This window comes from Stereum hirsutum, assembly GCF_000264905.1.
Source record: "Stereum hirsutum FP-91666 SS1 unplaced genomic scaffold STEHIscaffold_8, whole genome shotgun sequence".
Lineage (NCBI taxonomy): Eukaryota > Fungi > Basidiomycota > Agaricomycetes > Russulales > Stereaceae > Stereum > Stereum hirsutum.
Window position 1 is genome coordinate 1,174,134 of NW_006763138.1, and position 14,101 is coordinate 1,188,234.

The 14,101-nt window shown below is 52.8% G+C and overlaps 3 protein-coding genes across 3 annotated transcripts; 2 read left to right on the top strand and 1 right to left on the bottom strand.

The window, feature by feature from the left end:
* Positions 1–1,420: 1,420 nt before the first annotated feature.
* STEHIDRAFT_58703 (uncharacterized protein) lies at positions 1,421–2,840 on the bottom strand (the record flags this gene model as incomplete). Its single annotated transcript, XM_007304570.1, has 5 exons — positions 1,421–1,925; positions 1,992–2,038; positions 2,123–2,445; positions 2,534–2,638; positions 2,690–2,840. The coding sequence occupies 5 exons, from the start codon at positions 2,838–2,840 to the stop codon at positions 1,421–1,423; spliced, it is 1,131 nt and encodes a 376-aa protein (XP_007304632.1).
* A 3,501-nt stretch (positions 2,841–6,341) lies between these two features.
* On the top strand, positions 6,342–9,068 carry STEHIDRAFT_157604 (uncharacterized protein; the record flags this gene model as incomplete). Its single annotated transcript, XM_007304903.1, has 1 exon — positions 6,342–9,068. The coding sequence occupies one exon, from the start codon at positions 6,342–6,344 to the stop codon at positions 9,066–9,068; it is 2,727 nt and encodes a 908-aa protein (XP_007304965.1).
* Positions 9,069–9,912: 844 nt separating this feature from the next.
* On the top strand, positions 9,913–13,915 carry STEHIDRAFT_122072 (uncharacterized protein). Its single transcript, XM_007304904.1, has 13 exons — positions 9,913–9,969; positions 10,044–10,057; positions 10,118–10,259; positions 10,312–10,416; positions 10,483–11,109; positions 11,187–11,356; positions 11,431–11,524; positions 11,639–12,035; positions 12,145–12,275; positions 12,387–12,426; positions 12,504–12,600; positions 12,783–12,825; positions 12,948–13,915. Coding segments are annotated over exons 1-13 (1,926 nt in total). The 5' UTR covers positions 9,913–9,967; the 3' UTR covers positions 13,012–13,915.
* Positions 13,916–14,101: the final 186 nt, after the last annotated feature.

A 14,101-nucleotide genomic window follows, 5' to 3' on the forward strand; every position in this document is an offset into this window, starting at 1 on the left:
CGGCGGCCCGCGCAAATGTTCGGGAGAACCTCATGATCGGCGTTCAGCGCGTTAACCGCTGCAGTTACCGCTGGTGGTAGTGATCCGGCATTCAGGAGGAGCTGAGAAAGGGCCAGAAGAAGACGGTGACCGGAATCATTGACAAGCGCTGGAAGTTATCTATCAGGAGCTAAATATGTTGGATACCAGAAGTCCAGGACCATACCGGACTATAGCCTCCTTGTCACCATTTCCACTTTGGGAACAAGGACAAAGGAGGGGATGATGCAGAGAAACCCGAACATCGCAGAGAGAAGCCATGTGCACCAGTAACATTGTTCTATGGTCATGGAGTCGAATTGGTCTTGTCAGAGTCCGAGACAAGTGGACGGACATCAGGGTGTACGGGATCAGAAGGGTTTGCAAGCCTCCTTGCGTGGAGGCGGTCGGATCGTAGAGATACGGGGTGGAGAAAAATGATAGGAGGAGCACGCTCTAGCATGATGCAACGAAAATATATGGCTGCTCTCAGAACATTAACGCCTAGACAAGTCTAGCCAACGAGAAAGAAGCCTTTCCACCCCCGAAGCATGATCCTCATGAGACGATCGCACAAAGCCCGCACAGAAGTCAAACAAAATGAAGACCGAGACAGAAGCAGCAGAAGTGCTAAGGGAGGAAAGGACTGAAATAGGGGATCGTCAAGCTAAGCTTAAGCCCGGGCAAAACCAAAATCGAATAGGGCATAAACGCATATGACCGTGAATTAGAGTAGGGAGGAGGCGGAATCCGGCCTCACAGCAATTATAAACTGTATTCTCACAGTGGAACCGAAAGTGAAAGTGAAAGGCCTACTCGACACTTGTCAAACTTCCCAGATCCGAGACACTATCGGCAACACTAGTCCCTCCCGCCACACTTTCCTGTCCATCTTCATCGAACTCGACCTCTCCACTCGACCTTCCCCTGCTCGATGATCCTGATCGCGACGACTGCGAGCTGGAGCGTGGTCTTGAACCTGAATCCGAACCTGAATACGAACCCCTGGTTTCAAGGCCATTCTCAGGAGTCTCAGTTGTTGATTCCGAACGATCCGCGTCGTAAATCGAGGTATGATGTCCTTGATATCGACGTAATTATCCACCGTTCGGTATTGGCCGTTCGTTATAGGAATGGTAAGAACGCGAGGGTGACAAGATGAGGGTCAGAACTACACACGAACAAGCTAAAGATCATGACGATGCCGAATCACCGTTCGAGAGTGTTCCTGGTTGTGAAGTCACCGAAGAAAGTGGTATGTTTGTGCCAGGTCCATAGGTCCCATTGTGGGCATGGGCGTGCGAGCCCGGCGATGGAGAACGCGAGTTCGATAGTTCCCGAGCGCGACCTGCGTCCAAAAGGGATTGTGGCAGATCCTCGTCCTCCTCGTCCTCGTGGATGGTCATCGATGATACTGGAAGGGGGTTCCGGATATTTTGGTGTTGTGCGTGAGCGTGAGAGTGGTTGTGATGATCGTGGTCATGCCCGTGCTCATGGTGATCGTGGCCATGGTGTTCATGGTCATGGCCGAACGCTGCACCCCTATTCGAATACGAATAATACTCCGGACCGTCATATTCTCCGTGATCATGGTCATAATCATATTGCGAGGAAGATGCGTCAGCGGGGACAAACAAGTTTTGTTCTTCGTATTCGGTTGTCTCCGCTGTTGTGTTTTCCTGGAGCTCAGGAGGGATGTACCCTGGCTGACGGTTCTCTGAAATCGGTGGGATGCGGTGAAGAAGACCAAAGCTATAAGGAGAGACCAAATGCCATTCCGATTGTAGCGTATGGTAAGGAAGGAGTTCGAAAAAAGGATATGGAAAATAACGAACCCGAATACGCAACCAAGAAGACCTTCACCACCCCATTGACGGTTTGGTACGAGTACCACTTCACGAATAGTGCTAATTAGGTCGTGAGTATCAATTACTAGAGTTAGGTTTTTTTTTGCAAATTGGAACGTAACTTACTCGAAGTCGTACGAGTAGACATAGACTCTCAACGGCTTGTCTATATGCTTCATTACACAAAGCCGATGTCAGCACCTTGTACGATCGTCTATAGAATCTATGTCGGGGACAGAGGACGCGACTGAACTCACAGCCTCGACAACGTCATAGAAATCTCCCTCTGCACTCAGAACTCCTCCTGACCACCCAAGGACCCAATCCCCATAGGGTACTAACCCAGCGCTCTCCGCGGGACTACCCTCCAGAACATCCAATACATGCCAGACGTTGTCAATTGCGAATTCAGGTTCACACATACGCATGCTGAGACCTAGGAGCGAGGGCTGTGGTTGTGGTTGCGATTTCGTAGGTTGCGGTTGGAATTGAGGAGGTGAGAGCGGGTTATGGTTCGAGTTCGACCGTGAATGGGACGGCGAAAGCTGTGACCACTCGCGGGAGGGAGTTATTGGGACGACTGGATCATGGAAATGGTTTATTGTGGAGCAGCGATAATGATTAAGGCTGTTAGCATCAATCACGAATGCTTGCTGCATGGAACGCACCTCTGGTATCCTGATTCTTACTGCTCCAAACCAGCAGATTCAGCATCCTTCCCTCGTGCCTCTCAACAATCTTCTCCAGCTGTCCTGCATCGATATTTCCACTCACTCCCATTCCTCCACTTTTCTTCGCGTTCGCCCCACCGCTATTCGGATTACTCGATGCATCGCCGGAGTCAAACCCGACTACGAAATCGAAGAATGGCTCGATATTGGTGTGCGAAGCGGGAGACGAAGGTGTTACACGGAGAACATGCAGAGCACGAGAGGGTGGTGTGGACCCTGTTTGTGTGGATTGACCAGCACCCATCGTTCAAAACTTGAAGGCAGTCCGAGTGAATTCCGAGTCTACCAGAGGCTTAGAACTTCTGTGTTATTCTCAGACCGAGCAGTTGAGTAACAAAGATATCTGTTACTGCCAAAGCTAGCAAGACGTGTTGAGGCTACGAGTCAGACGATGACGACGACTTGAGAATGTCGTTCGCGATGTTACGACGGCGATCAACACGTCGCGCTTTCGCTTCGCCACAACTCCGCCACGTGTTTGCAAACTCAACCCAGGCCTTTGGTGGCGGTGGCGTAACCAAGAATGTCGATCCGCTCGTGTGGCCCAACACTCGCTGGCTCTCATCCGAAGTCGAGCCGTACCCTGACGCAACTTTCTGATCTTCTTCCCTTCTTGTCTTCCTACCCTCAATAACGCGTATTTCTTGGCTGCCTGAGAGCCTAAGATCACGAATCGTCTCACGAACATAAGTAGTCTAGCGAGCCGATGAACTCTCAGGCCAGCTAACGTTAAAGGTGTCTTTTCGCTTCCACGATGGGAGGGACTGGCCAAGACTTCTGAGCCTGAACAAGCGAAAGGTGAGAACTTCGTCCGAGTCGAGGAGATTGAGGATGATCATACGCTCTCGGTATCTTTCACGGCCCAGTCAATGCACCGATTCAAAGCGAAGAATGTGCATAGAAGAAGGGACATAAGGGATCAACACCATGTGGCTTTATTCACGCGACCAGCATCGAAGTCCGGGCTGGGAAGAAGGGTAAGTATGGAGACGAAGTATAGTAAGGATTGCTCTATACAATCTCAACATATACCGGCATGTACCGGTGTAGGTGTAAATGCAGAATCCCGATGCTGCTATGGGTGACGATGCGAAGATTTCAGCGGTATTGATAGTTGCTGTTCATACCCAAGTGAGGTAAATAACATCCTAAACCCACCTCTAAAGCTTGATTGACCTTTCACCCCTGTCCCTTGAACCGGCCGGCGGGTCAGGAAATCTAGAGGTAGAATGCTAAAACAGCGTAGCCGGATCCACACATATGAAGCGATATAGTTGATGGTGATGAAGGGATGAGAAAGAAGAAGTGGGTCAGTTCAATTCGTTCGGTTTTAGCCAAGCGTAAACAAACACGCACTAGAAGCCAGTAGCGTCCTCGGACCCGACAGAGTTCGCTCTCCGCACTCACACAGTTCGAACGGTAAGATGAACGACAAGTCAAATCCCCGTCAATACCCATACTCACCAAGCGAATGAAAGAGAGAATGGGGTCTGGTTGTGCAGCACTCACAAGATGAAGACCACGCGACAAGACCCAACAAACCCAAACTCAAGCACGCGCACCGCGTACACTTTCCAGCACTCCATACAGTCCTTCCGACGCCGTCCTCATACATAACCTAGATCCACGAAATATCCAAAATATATCCGATTAAGATCCGCCTATGCCAAGTGCCACGTTCTTCCCTAACTTCTCCTGCACCCACAGCTCGGGACACTCCGCTCGCCCTCGTAGAGTCTCGTTCTTGTCTTGTCTTGTCGTCATATTTGTGATATGAGGAGGTGTTGGTTCTTCGGTTCGCGCGGCGTTCTCGCTGTCGCTCCCGCCCCCCGCTTCCACTAAACACACCGAGACGAGGCGGAAAGGATCATCCTAAGAAGCCGAAGCCAATAGACACAAATGCGTGGAAGAAATGAGGAGAAGAAGCGAGAGTGAGTCTCTGTCGAGGCCTATCTTCGCATTTGTCGTTACCTAGCGCTCTCGGGAGCGAAAAAAAGATGGAGAGCGTGGGGAATGTAATCAGGGTATGTGGGATATTGCGGGATGCAGACTCTAAGACAAAGAGAATCGTGGGAGATGATGAGCGTACAGAAGAGGGAAATTGAAGGGAGTGAATACTTCTCTGATTCTTGGGTTCGGTCGGAGGCCGGGGATTGTGGTACGGAGGAACCGTTGTGGAGTACCAGACCAGGCTCGTAGGCTTTAAGAATCAAAGGACATGAAAGAAGAGACGAGGCTTGGATAGACGGTTGAGGCGAGGAAGGAACAGAGAACGCAACAACAAAAGTGCGATTAAAGAGTCCGGTTTGCTTTGAGTTGCGATCCTAGACCTCATCACAAGGCTCGAATATCGAGGTGGCGAAACGGATGAACGGTTGGCGGCTAGTGATTTTTTATGCGATCGTCGTGGTGGCGATAGCAAAAACACCGGGATAGCCGAGGACTTGAGAGGATTTTGCTTGAGGTCGTAAGCTTCAGTAGATGGGCAGCGATGGAAGGCGGCTCGGACGGTTCAAGCGAGAGGATGTTGCGAAAATATGCAGCTAGTGAAGCGTAGACGGAGGCAATAGAACGTTCAGCATTCAACGAGTAAGTAACTGCTGGCGGGGTGAAATAAAAAGATCGCGCGACAGCGAGTTACAGTGTCTCGAATAGCACTCGACGGCGACTGGTTCAAAACGACGACCTGCCATGTTCGGGTCATTGAAGAGTTCTACAAGCATGTAGTGGCGATCTCAGCGGTCCATGGATCGATCCTGAAGTCCCGCACAAGAATAAACACGAAACATCATGAAGACGAGTCAACTGACCATAACCCGTCCCAGATATTCACACACCAGACACTCAAGTCAGCATCCTTGCTAAGCAAGAAATACGATGAAGTATATCAAGTGTGCAAATGGACAGATGGGAGCGAACGCCAAGATGGCAGGAGGGAGAGACCGTCGACGTCACTTGACCCTGTCACGGATGACGGTCGAACGAGAGCAATTCCCTGTGGTACGAAAGAAGGATCGAGGAGCCGATGATGTGCCGATTGAACTACGAGAGGGTGACAAGGGCTGAGGCCTGGTGAGGTATGGAGAGACCGGGCTTGTGGTGCGTGTGGCACTGTGGACGAGAAGCGCCGCGGTGGGTGAAAGAATTATTTTAGGGTGTAGAGGAAGATGAACCTATTAATCCTGGAATTGGAACCGCAAGGATGCATGTCGCGAACGCACAAGTAAGCACGAGCTCCGTGGTTTTATATTCTGGAATACGTGAATGAAAAACTTGTGGCTAGAAGAAGGCAGAGCAAAAGTAGAAAGAGAGAACGGAACCTTGGGCGGATAGAAATACGTGACGTCAAGATACCACGTCCCGGGGATGTCACTTCCATAGTAACCTTGTTAGACATACAAAGATTATCAGAATGGATTTATTGGAGTTGTAGTTGTCGCCATCCACGGTGCAAAGAGGACATGATGGCCGTTCTAGACGTGAGTGGCGATCAACGCGATGACGGAAAACGGCAATTACAAATGCTTACGTGATCGCGCGCGGCCCAAATTTCGGAGCGCGTTCACTGGCTGGCCCAATCCGGAGGCACTCAAGCAGGTCATCTCTGCATAGTCGCGCGTTGAGCAGAATTACCTGGCGTTCGACAGAAAAAGGCGGACACTAACGGCATGAGGTGAGTCCACCGTCGCCGCTAATGTCCAAAAAATACAGCTAACATGTACTTCGTGGTCGTCACAGCTAACTTATGTCCATTTGTCGCTCTCTTTTCCACCGTGGACACTCTCGATTTTTACCCATCCACATCCACACTCCCAAAACGACGCGTTGGACTCAGCATGAACTTTCCTCGTCAGCACTGTCAACTCCTAGAAGGACTGCGGAATACGTCACGAGCACCGTGCCGCGCTCGAACGCGCACTCGAACTCAAACGGACGCGGTTCGAGTGCAGACGAGCCATCCCCGAGCGACAGTCCACCTTCGAAGAAAACGGAAAAACAACCTTTCGTCAGACTTCCACCCCCTCACAAATCACTCCCACTGTCCTCATCGTCGACGACCACTGGCAACAGCCGTAGCCAGGATCGTCCGCGAAGACGACCACGGGCGGAGAAACGAGGGCTGGAGGAGGAGGACGTTGTCCGTATCGCGGAGGACGCGCAACGAAGCGGATCGAAATCTGCATTGGATGATCTCACAGGCCACATTTTGGCCATTCCCGATCTCAAACGTCGCGCCAAGCTGCTCAACGAGCTCTTGACACTCGGCGCTGTTCCATCCCATGACGTTCTCGATACCCTCGTTCGATCTCTTTCGACCCTTCCCAACGCGCGACAGTACTTCGAAGCAATCGGGCGCGTAGTTTCTGCAGTGCTCGATTCTGATGACAGCATCCTCCCTGACCTTGTCAAGACGCTTGCCGAGAGCTTTACTGAACGGCTGAAACAGGTGCAGGAATATCCTGGGGCGGGACTTACCCCCGAGTCCGTTCGTCACATATTTAGATTCGTCCAGTACCTCGCGCAGACCCCAGACACCAACCACCAACGACACGCTCTCGCCATCTTCCAGCAGCTCATCGAAACACAATACGTCCCTCCAGAAGCTGTTCACGACGTCGACCTCAGCTCTCAAGCATTTTCCGCCATCGTCACCACCGCCCTTGTTCGTTCCTGTATCTTCTGGAACTGGCGTTCGGACGCAGGTTTCCTTACGAAAAACGTACTACGCGACCTAGACGAACTCTCTCCACCCTTCATCCACCTCTGCACGGAAGTCATCTACTCTCTCCTGGAATACCCCTCTCCACGCGAACTCGCACTCTGCATAACCATCGTCCAACGCCTAGGCTACCACCGCACCCCACACTTCTTTCCCGACGGCGTCATCCGCAAGATCTACAGCGTCTCTCACGAACTCGACGAATTCGACCTCGCCCAACGTCTCTACACCTGGACCATCTCCGACCGCATCCAGCCCCAACACAATCACCCCTTACCCCGCGGTCCCTCCCTCCCCTGGCTACTCTCCCGTCTCCTCGTCCGACAAAAACAAATCCACCTCGGCCGCACGCTCATCCGCACCGTCGTCTCCTCGCCAGACCCCATCCCGCCCTCGGACCGCGCACAAGTCATCCTCCTGGCCGCCGAGCACGGGTTCGCGAGCTACGCGCGGACGCTGTGGGAGAGGTATAGCGTGGGGAGACACAAAGCGCTCGTGGTGTCGCATTCGGCTCTGGCGGTGAGGATGACCAGTTTGTTTTCGAGCTTGGTGAGGACAGAGGCGGCGAGGAGCGAGAAGGCGAGCGAGAGGCGAGCGAGGTTATTCTCAGAATCGACGTTACGAGACGAGACTGGTTCTGAGATGCTCGATTCTCTCAACAGCACCGATGACTTCAACGCGAACGATACTGCAGAAGACGGGAATTCGGCGCCTGGAGCAGATCCTGTAGCCTCGAATATCGATACCAAGACAATACCAGAAGATCCGGAGCCTAGATTGGAGCCAGTTGTGGACTCGACACTGGCATCATCAACATCAACAACAACACCGGCCTCGGACTTGGACTTGAATTCGGACTCGGACTCAGACCCAGCTACAGATTCAGCAGCGACAGAACCGGACCCAGAAGACGAAGCCGCAGAGGCCAGAATGGAAGACCTAGTCGCATTCTCTCGACTCGTCGTCGCCCGCCTACAAGAATCCAAACTGCCCCTGCGCGAAGCCTCCCACCGGGACCTGAACGCTCTCGCCCGGGTTCACTTCCTCATCGGCAACGTCGCCGAAGGCTTCGCGGTCTTCCAAGTCCTCCTCAACCGCCACGAGATCCCGGATAACTACGACGTCAATGTCGCGATGACGGCCATGGCGGAGTATGACCACCGACATGCGGCGAGGATGTTGAGGACGATGGTGGTGAGGGGGATCATGCCGGATGGAGTGGCGATGGGCACGGTGATCCATCATGCGCTGTTGCATCAGGATACGAAGGTTATCAAGAGGTTGCTTTCGCTCGCGAAGGAGCTCGGGTTGCGGTTGACGCTCAAGACGGTGAATACGCTTATTAGGGCGAGTGTCACGCTCAGTCGCGACGACCCGGTCGCGTTGAGGGAGAATTTGAAGCGGGCGCTGGTGATTGTGGAGGCGAATTTGCATGCGAATAGGTTGCCGACGGTCGCGTTGGGTAAGTTCTGTATCGTGGAGTCGTTGAGGGCGCAGGATCCGGAGATGGCGTATCGGTATTGGGAGTTGTTGGTAAAGGGCAAGGCGGAGTGGACGGACAATGAGCAGCAGTTCCAGAGGAGCAGGATTGCGAGGAGAATTGAGAATAAGGTGGCTAGGGGGGAGATGGGCCAGCAGGAGGCGTGGGTGATGTTGAAGGAGTTGAAGTCGCGGAAGAAGCCGGCTGAGGGGTGGCATGGGGAGAGGGTGAAATGGACGGATGAGGAGAAGTTGGGAGAGGAGGGGGCGTGAGGGGAGGTCGGGTGTCGTTGCATATCGTATTGTTTACAGTGTAATTTATCTCATCCATAGGACTCTACGACCCGCATGGTTTTACAGCAATCACTGATCACTCTGGGAGCGCTGGAGGACTCGGGTCGCCACACTCGGGCTGGCCACACTGGTGTGTGTGTGTGAACGTTGGGGCGATTCGATATTACAGTGGGTAAGGAGAGGATGCAGGGTGACGACGAAGGGGGTGAGTATGTAAGAAGACGGTTTGGATGTGGCTGGAGGAGTAAGTACCGGACATTGCAAATGGGGAGTAGAAGAAGCGAGGAGGAAGGTTGCGCCGAGGACTGGGGAAGGGCAGAGTGTGGGGAAAGATCGGAAGTACTTTTGGGAGATGTGGAACCCGTGGCTGCTCGTGCGCTGGGCCACATGGAGGAGGTCGTTCTGAGGAGGGACGAGGAGGACGTCCGGATTTGGGAGATCAAAGGTGGCTACGAAGAAAAGTACGAAAGCGCCCGAACGTCGCAAGGGCCACGGGGACCGGACTCTCTCCGTTTTCCTCTTAAACGGCCAGACATCGCCCATCAGCTCAGTGTCCCTCCCCCCAACCAGCCTCGTCCCCAGCCATGCCCCCCGCCCGTCCAAAGAAAGAGTCTGATTCCGGCTCCGACGACCAGCCTCCGTCCAAGGATGCCGAGACCGGCAAGATCAAACGCAAGTGAGTCCCACCTAAACAGCTCCCACCCCCGAGCTTTCTCCGCCACTCACGCCCCATCGTGAGCATCGCGCCCAAACGAGTCGTCCTCGTTCAACTCCGCCTTCAGTGCGGGGTACCCCGCCCTTTTTGCCCTTGACACTTCCTCTTGTTCGACATCCTACCCCGCATTCAAATCATTCCAGAATCCCCGCTGATCTCTGTCATGTCCATCTTTTTACCTTTTTTTGATCTGACCGCGTTCGGTGCTGATCTCTTCCTTTCTCTCTTGTTGCAAATAGGCGTCAATCCCAGAGTGAGTGTTCCGATTCACCGTTCGGGGGTCTCTGAAAGGAGCTCACGCGAGCCCGTATAGGCTGCGATGCCTGCCGAGCGCGCAAGGTGAGGTGCGCGAGAGATAACTCGGACGATCCACAGTCTTCCTGCAAACACTGTATCGCGCTTGGAATTCCGTGTACCTACGAGTACCAGCCAAAGAAGCGAGGTCCACCAAACCTGTAAGTCCTAGTAAGGCACTCGTGCGGTGATGTTGGAATAACACCCTCGAAGCTATCTTCGACGTCTGCAAGAAGCGGCAGCTGCAGCTGCAGCTGCTCAACAGGGACAGGACATTCAGACCCCCGGCAGCGATGGCACATCCCCCATCTCCTCAAGGCAAGATATCACGAGTCCCATACAACCGCCGTCCTCGATATCCTCAATACAACTCCCTACCTCCAGCTTCCTCGAGCAATCCCTCACCAACATGTCATCCATCTCCCAAGGCTCGATGACGTCCTCTCGCTACAGCATGGGCCAGGACAACTACTCGTCCAACTTCCCCTCGCTCACATTACCCTCCTTTCCCAACTCTGGCATAGCGTCCGACTCGCGTTCGATCAAGAGTGGCGACTCGCAAGCCTATTCCTCGCCGGCTGATCAATTCAGCACATATCCCCTCCACAACTGGTCTTTCCGGCAGCAAAACCCCGTCATGCCCTCACCGACCGCTTTCCCACCGCTTTCGTACTTCTACCGTCCTCACAGGCTCGAGGATATCGCCCCTCGGGACACGATCATGCTCATCGTCGCTCTCTTCTTCGACTTCGTCTACCCGTTAACGCCGTGCGTCCACAAACCGTCCTACATGGCCGATCTGCATGCACGACGAGAAGAGCGGGACCCGTTGTTCTTTGCCCTTGTAATGTCCACCGTGGCATCGACTCTGGTACAGCTCCCTAGGTCGTATCTGCCCATGGAACGGCATGCGGTCCGCAAACTCGCCCAGACGTGCCACGAAGCCAGCAGACATATCTCAGTCGCTTCATACGACCCGCCGGCTTCGATCCACGTTGTTATCCGGTACTTGTGCGTGGCTTTTCTTTTAAATCTTCTTCTCGCGCATCTGTATTGGTTTATTTTTTGACATGAGCCCTTTTCCACAGTGACTGCTGTTACCATTTTTGCGAGGGCCACGACGCCACACAGCATGCAGCTTTCGGCGAGGCCGCTCACATCGCTGTAACCCTTCGCATGCACGAGGAGTCGTCGTATGAGGGACTCGACTACATCGAGTGCGAGATCCGTCGGCGCACGTTCTGGTTGCTCTTTGGAGGTCTGTCGTCCATCTTCACTTTATCCACCGGGGGCCACACTAGACCTTGAGTTTCCTTTTGATCCCCCTTGCAGCCGACAAGTCGATGTCGATCCTTCTAGGAAGGCCAATCTGTCTCCGGGACGAAGATTGCACGGTGCACTTCCCGAAGGAGGTCGATGACGAGTTGTGAGTAACGTTTAACCCACTCTGCCCTCCCGAAGTTTGTCCCTAGTATTACCGTTCTCATCGCTTGCGTACCGCCCGACTGACTTTTTGCCCACCACCCCGTGTCACGCCCAGCATCACACCAAGCGCATACCTCCCACAACCACACGGGAAGACTTCTCTCGTGTGCGGCTTAAATTACATTACGCGCATCTTTGCCCTATTGGGCGAGATCCTGGTCCGGATCCGGGTGGACAAGCGATCGCCGCCTCAAGGACAGTATGCCACCGCTCGTCTCGAGGAGGTCCAGTCGCTCCACTCGCGCATCATGTCGACGCTGCACCATGTCCCGGAGCCGTTCAGGCTGAAGAAGACGCACACACAGTCGCATTTGCCCCCGGATTATGGCGGGGCTGGGTTCAGACAGGCGACGTTCGCGGAGGTCAAGGACTTCTTCGATAATCCGAATGCGTCCCGTGCCAACGCCCTCAATCCCTTTTTGGTCATGCAGGCGAATTTGTATGTTACCCAGGTGAGCCAGCCCCCGTCTTTTTTATTTCGTCTGCCAGGTCTGCTGTGCTATTCATTTGGAGGCGCATGGGATGACTGGTTTCTCACTGCGACTATTTATGTTCTGCTAGCAATTGGTTCGTTTCGTGATCGAACAGTATCGGGACGAGCTTGTGACATCGATCCGAGGGAACATTGATGACCAGCGGGTCGCTGATGATAGGGAGGCGGTCGCGAGTGACCTGCTCAATATTCTCCATAGGTATGTATTGCCCTCTCCATACTCTCTCGCAGCTCGCCACCTTGGCATCCCTGCCTCGTGCCACCCAATCAATTTGTTTCGCTCTGAGAACTAACCGGTACTTCCCTTCAGTATCCCAATTCAGTCCATCGCCACGAATGGGCCCTCACTGGTGCGTTAAACACACACGGAAATTGACCTGGTTTATTCCGTTTTTGGGCTCATCTCGTCTTGTTCTTGTGATGTCAGGTCCATAAGGTCCGGTTCGTCGCTTCCACGCTGCTCGACGCGCTGCGAAAGGCAGAAACTGCACCCGCGTCGGCCGCTCGTGCGCACGCCTTCCTCTGTACGTCCATTTTAAAAACATATCATATCGTAGCATTCTCATGTCTCATGTCTCCTCTCATTTCCGCCGGTGTTTTCTCTCACCTGTTCTTTTCTTGTCACTTGCACTGCTCGTCTTTGCTCTTCGTCTTCTGATCCACGTTGTTGACCGGGTGTGGCGGGCGATATGATATGATACCATAGGGGACTTCCTTTCGATCTTATCGGAAATCGAGAGGAACTATCTGTGAGTACACTTTCCTGTCATTCGTCCTACCCCCGGTTTCAGTTAATAGATGCTCGGGGGCATGTAGTTCGTGGAAGTAGAGTTTGAGCTGACCGCGTGTTGTATGTTGTATCTCCTTCCAGACTGGACGACGATAGGGACGGCACGTCGAGTGGGGACGGTATGCCCATGGTTGGCGGTAATTAAGACTGCTTAAACCGGTGACCTCAGAGATTCGGTTGCGTGGTCTCAGTTCGATGCTCGCACCGACACGAGTATTCACGGCCACATAGACGGCCGATATCTCCATCTCGATGCTTCACTACTCCCAAGTCGACACAGATATGAACGACACGCGCTCTTTGTCAACGCTCACACTCCTTTTGCTGGACACGAGGATACATGATTCTTTCTTACCGTTCACACAACGTCTTCCTCGCCGTATGTTTGCTAACTATTTATGTCTGTCTGATCTGCGCTTCCCCTCCTCCTCCTTGTGTCCATATCCATATTTCGTTCTTCGGTCGTTTCGTTTCTTGGGTACGAGTTAGGTCTACGTGTACGATGATACTTGATACCCCCCGTCCCCTTTCCTTTGGTTGTCGCATTTCGCCCACTCAATCGGTCCTTATGCTTGCTTGCTTGCCTTGTTCTTCCCTTGGGATCGTTCACATAGTATTTTTGATGTTGTTGATGATGATGATGATGTCCTTTTCCTTGAGAGATATACACCCACTGGTTTTTTTTTTCAATCTTTGCATCTATACTGTCTTTTTACTACCGGATGGCGGGGTTGATTAGGTTGTTGAGTAGTAAGTAGGTTCAAGCCAGCTTTCGTCTCGAACTGTATTACATAGTTTTATGTCTGTCTTTTCCCCTTTGCTCGGCTGCTTTCAAGGTTTACCTCCTTCCTTCCTCCCTCCCTGTCCGTCGAAATGTTATCGAGTTCTCTTGTTTCCATATGTTCCGTCTCTCGTTCCTTTCTCAGAGTCCAGACTGTATGCTTACTCTCGTCCGTTCATTTTGATTTCGTTATTTATTGCTGGCACCGAGTTGAGCAGTCATTCTTCAAGTTTCGCTGATACTTATTCAGGTTGGCACATTTGGCAACTTACAAGTCCAAGTCTCGCTGGCACCAGGCAGAGAGTATAATACTTCTCGTCGCCGCTAATTTCTAAACAAGTTCATCTTGAAGGCACCGGTTTGATGATGATCGCAGCAAGCCACGTTATGGAAGCACTTGACCGTTCTCGTTAGCCTGCAATTTCCTCTCTTCCCTTCCCTTCCGACCCAAGAA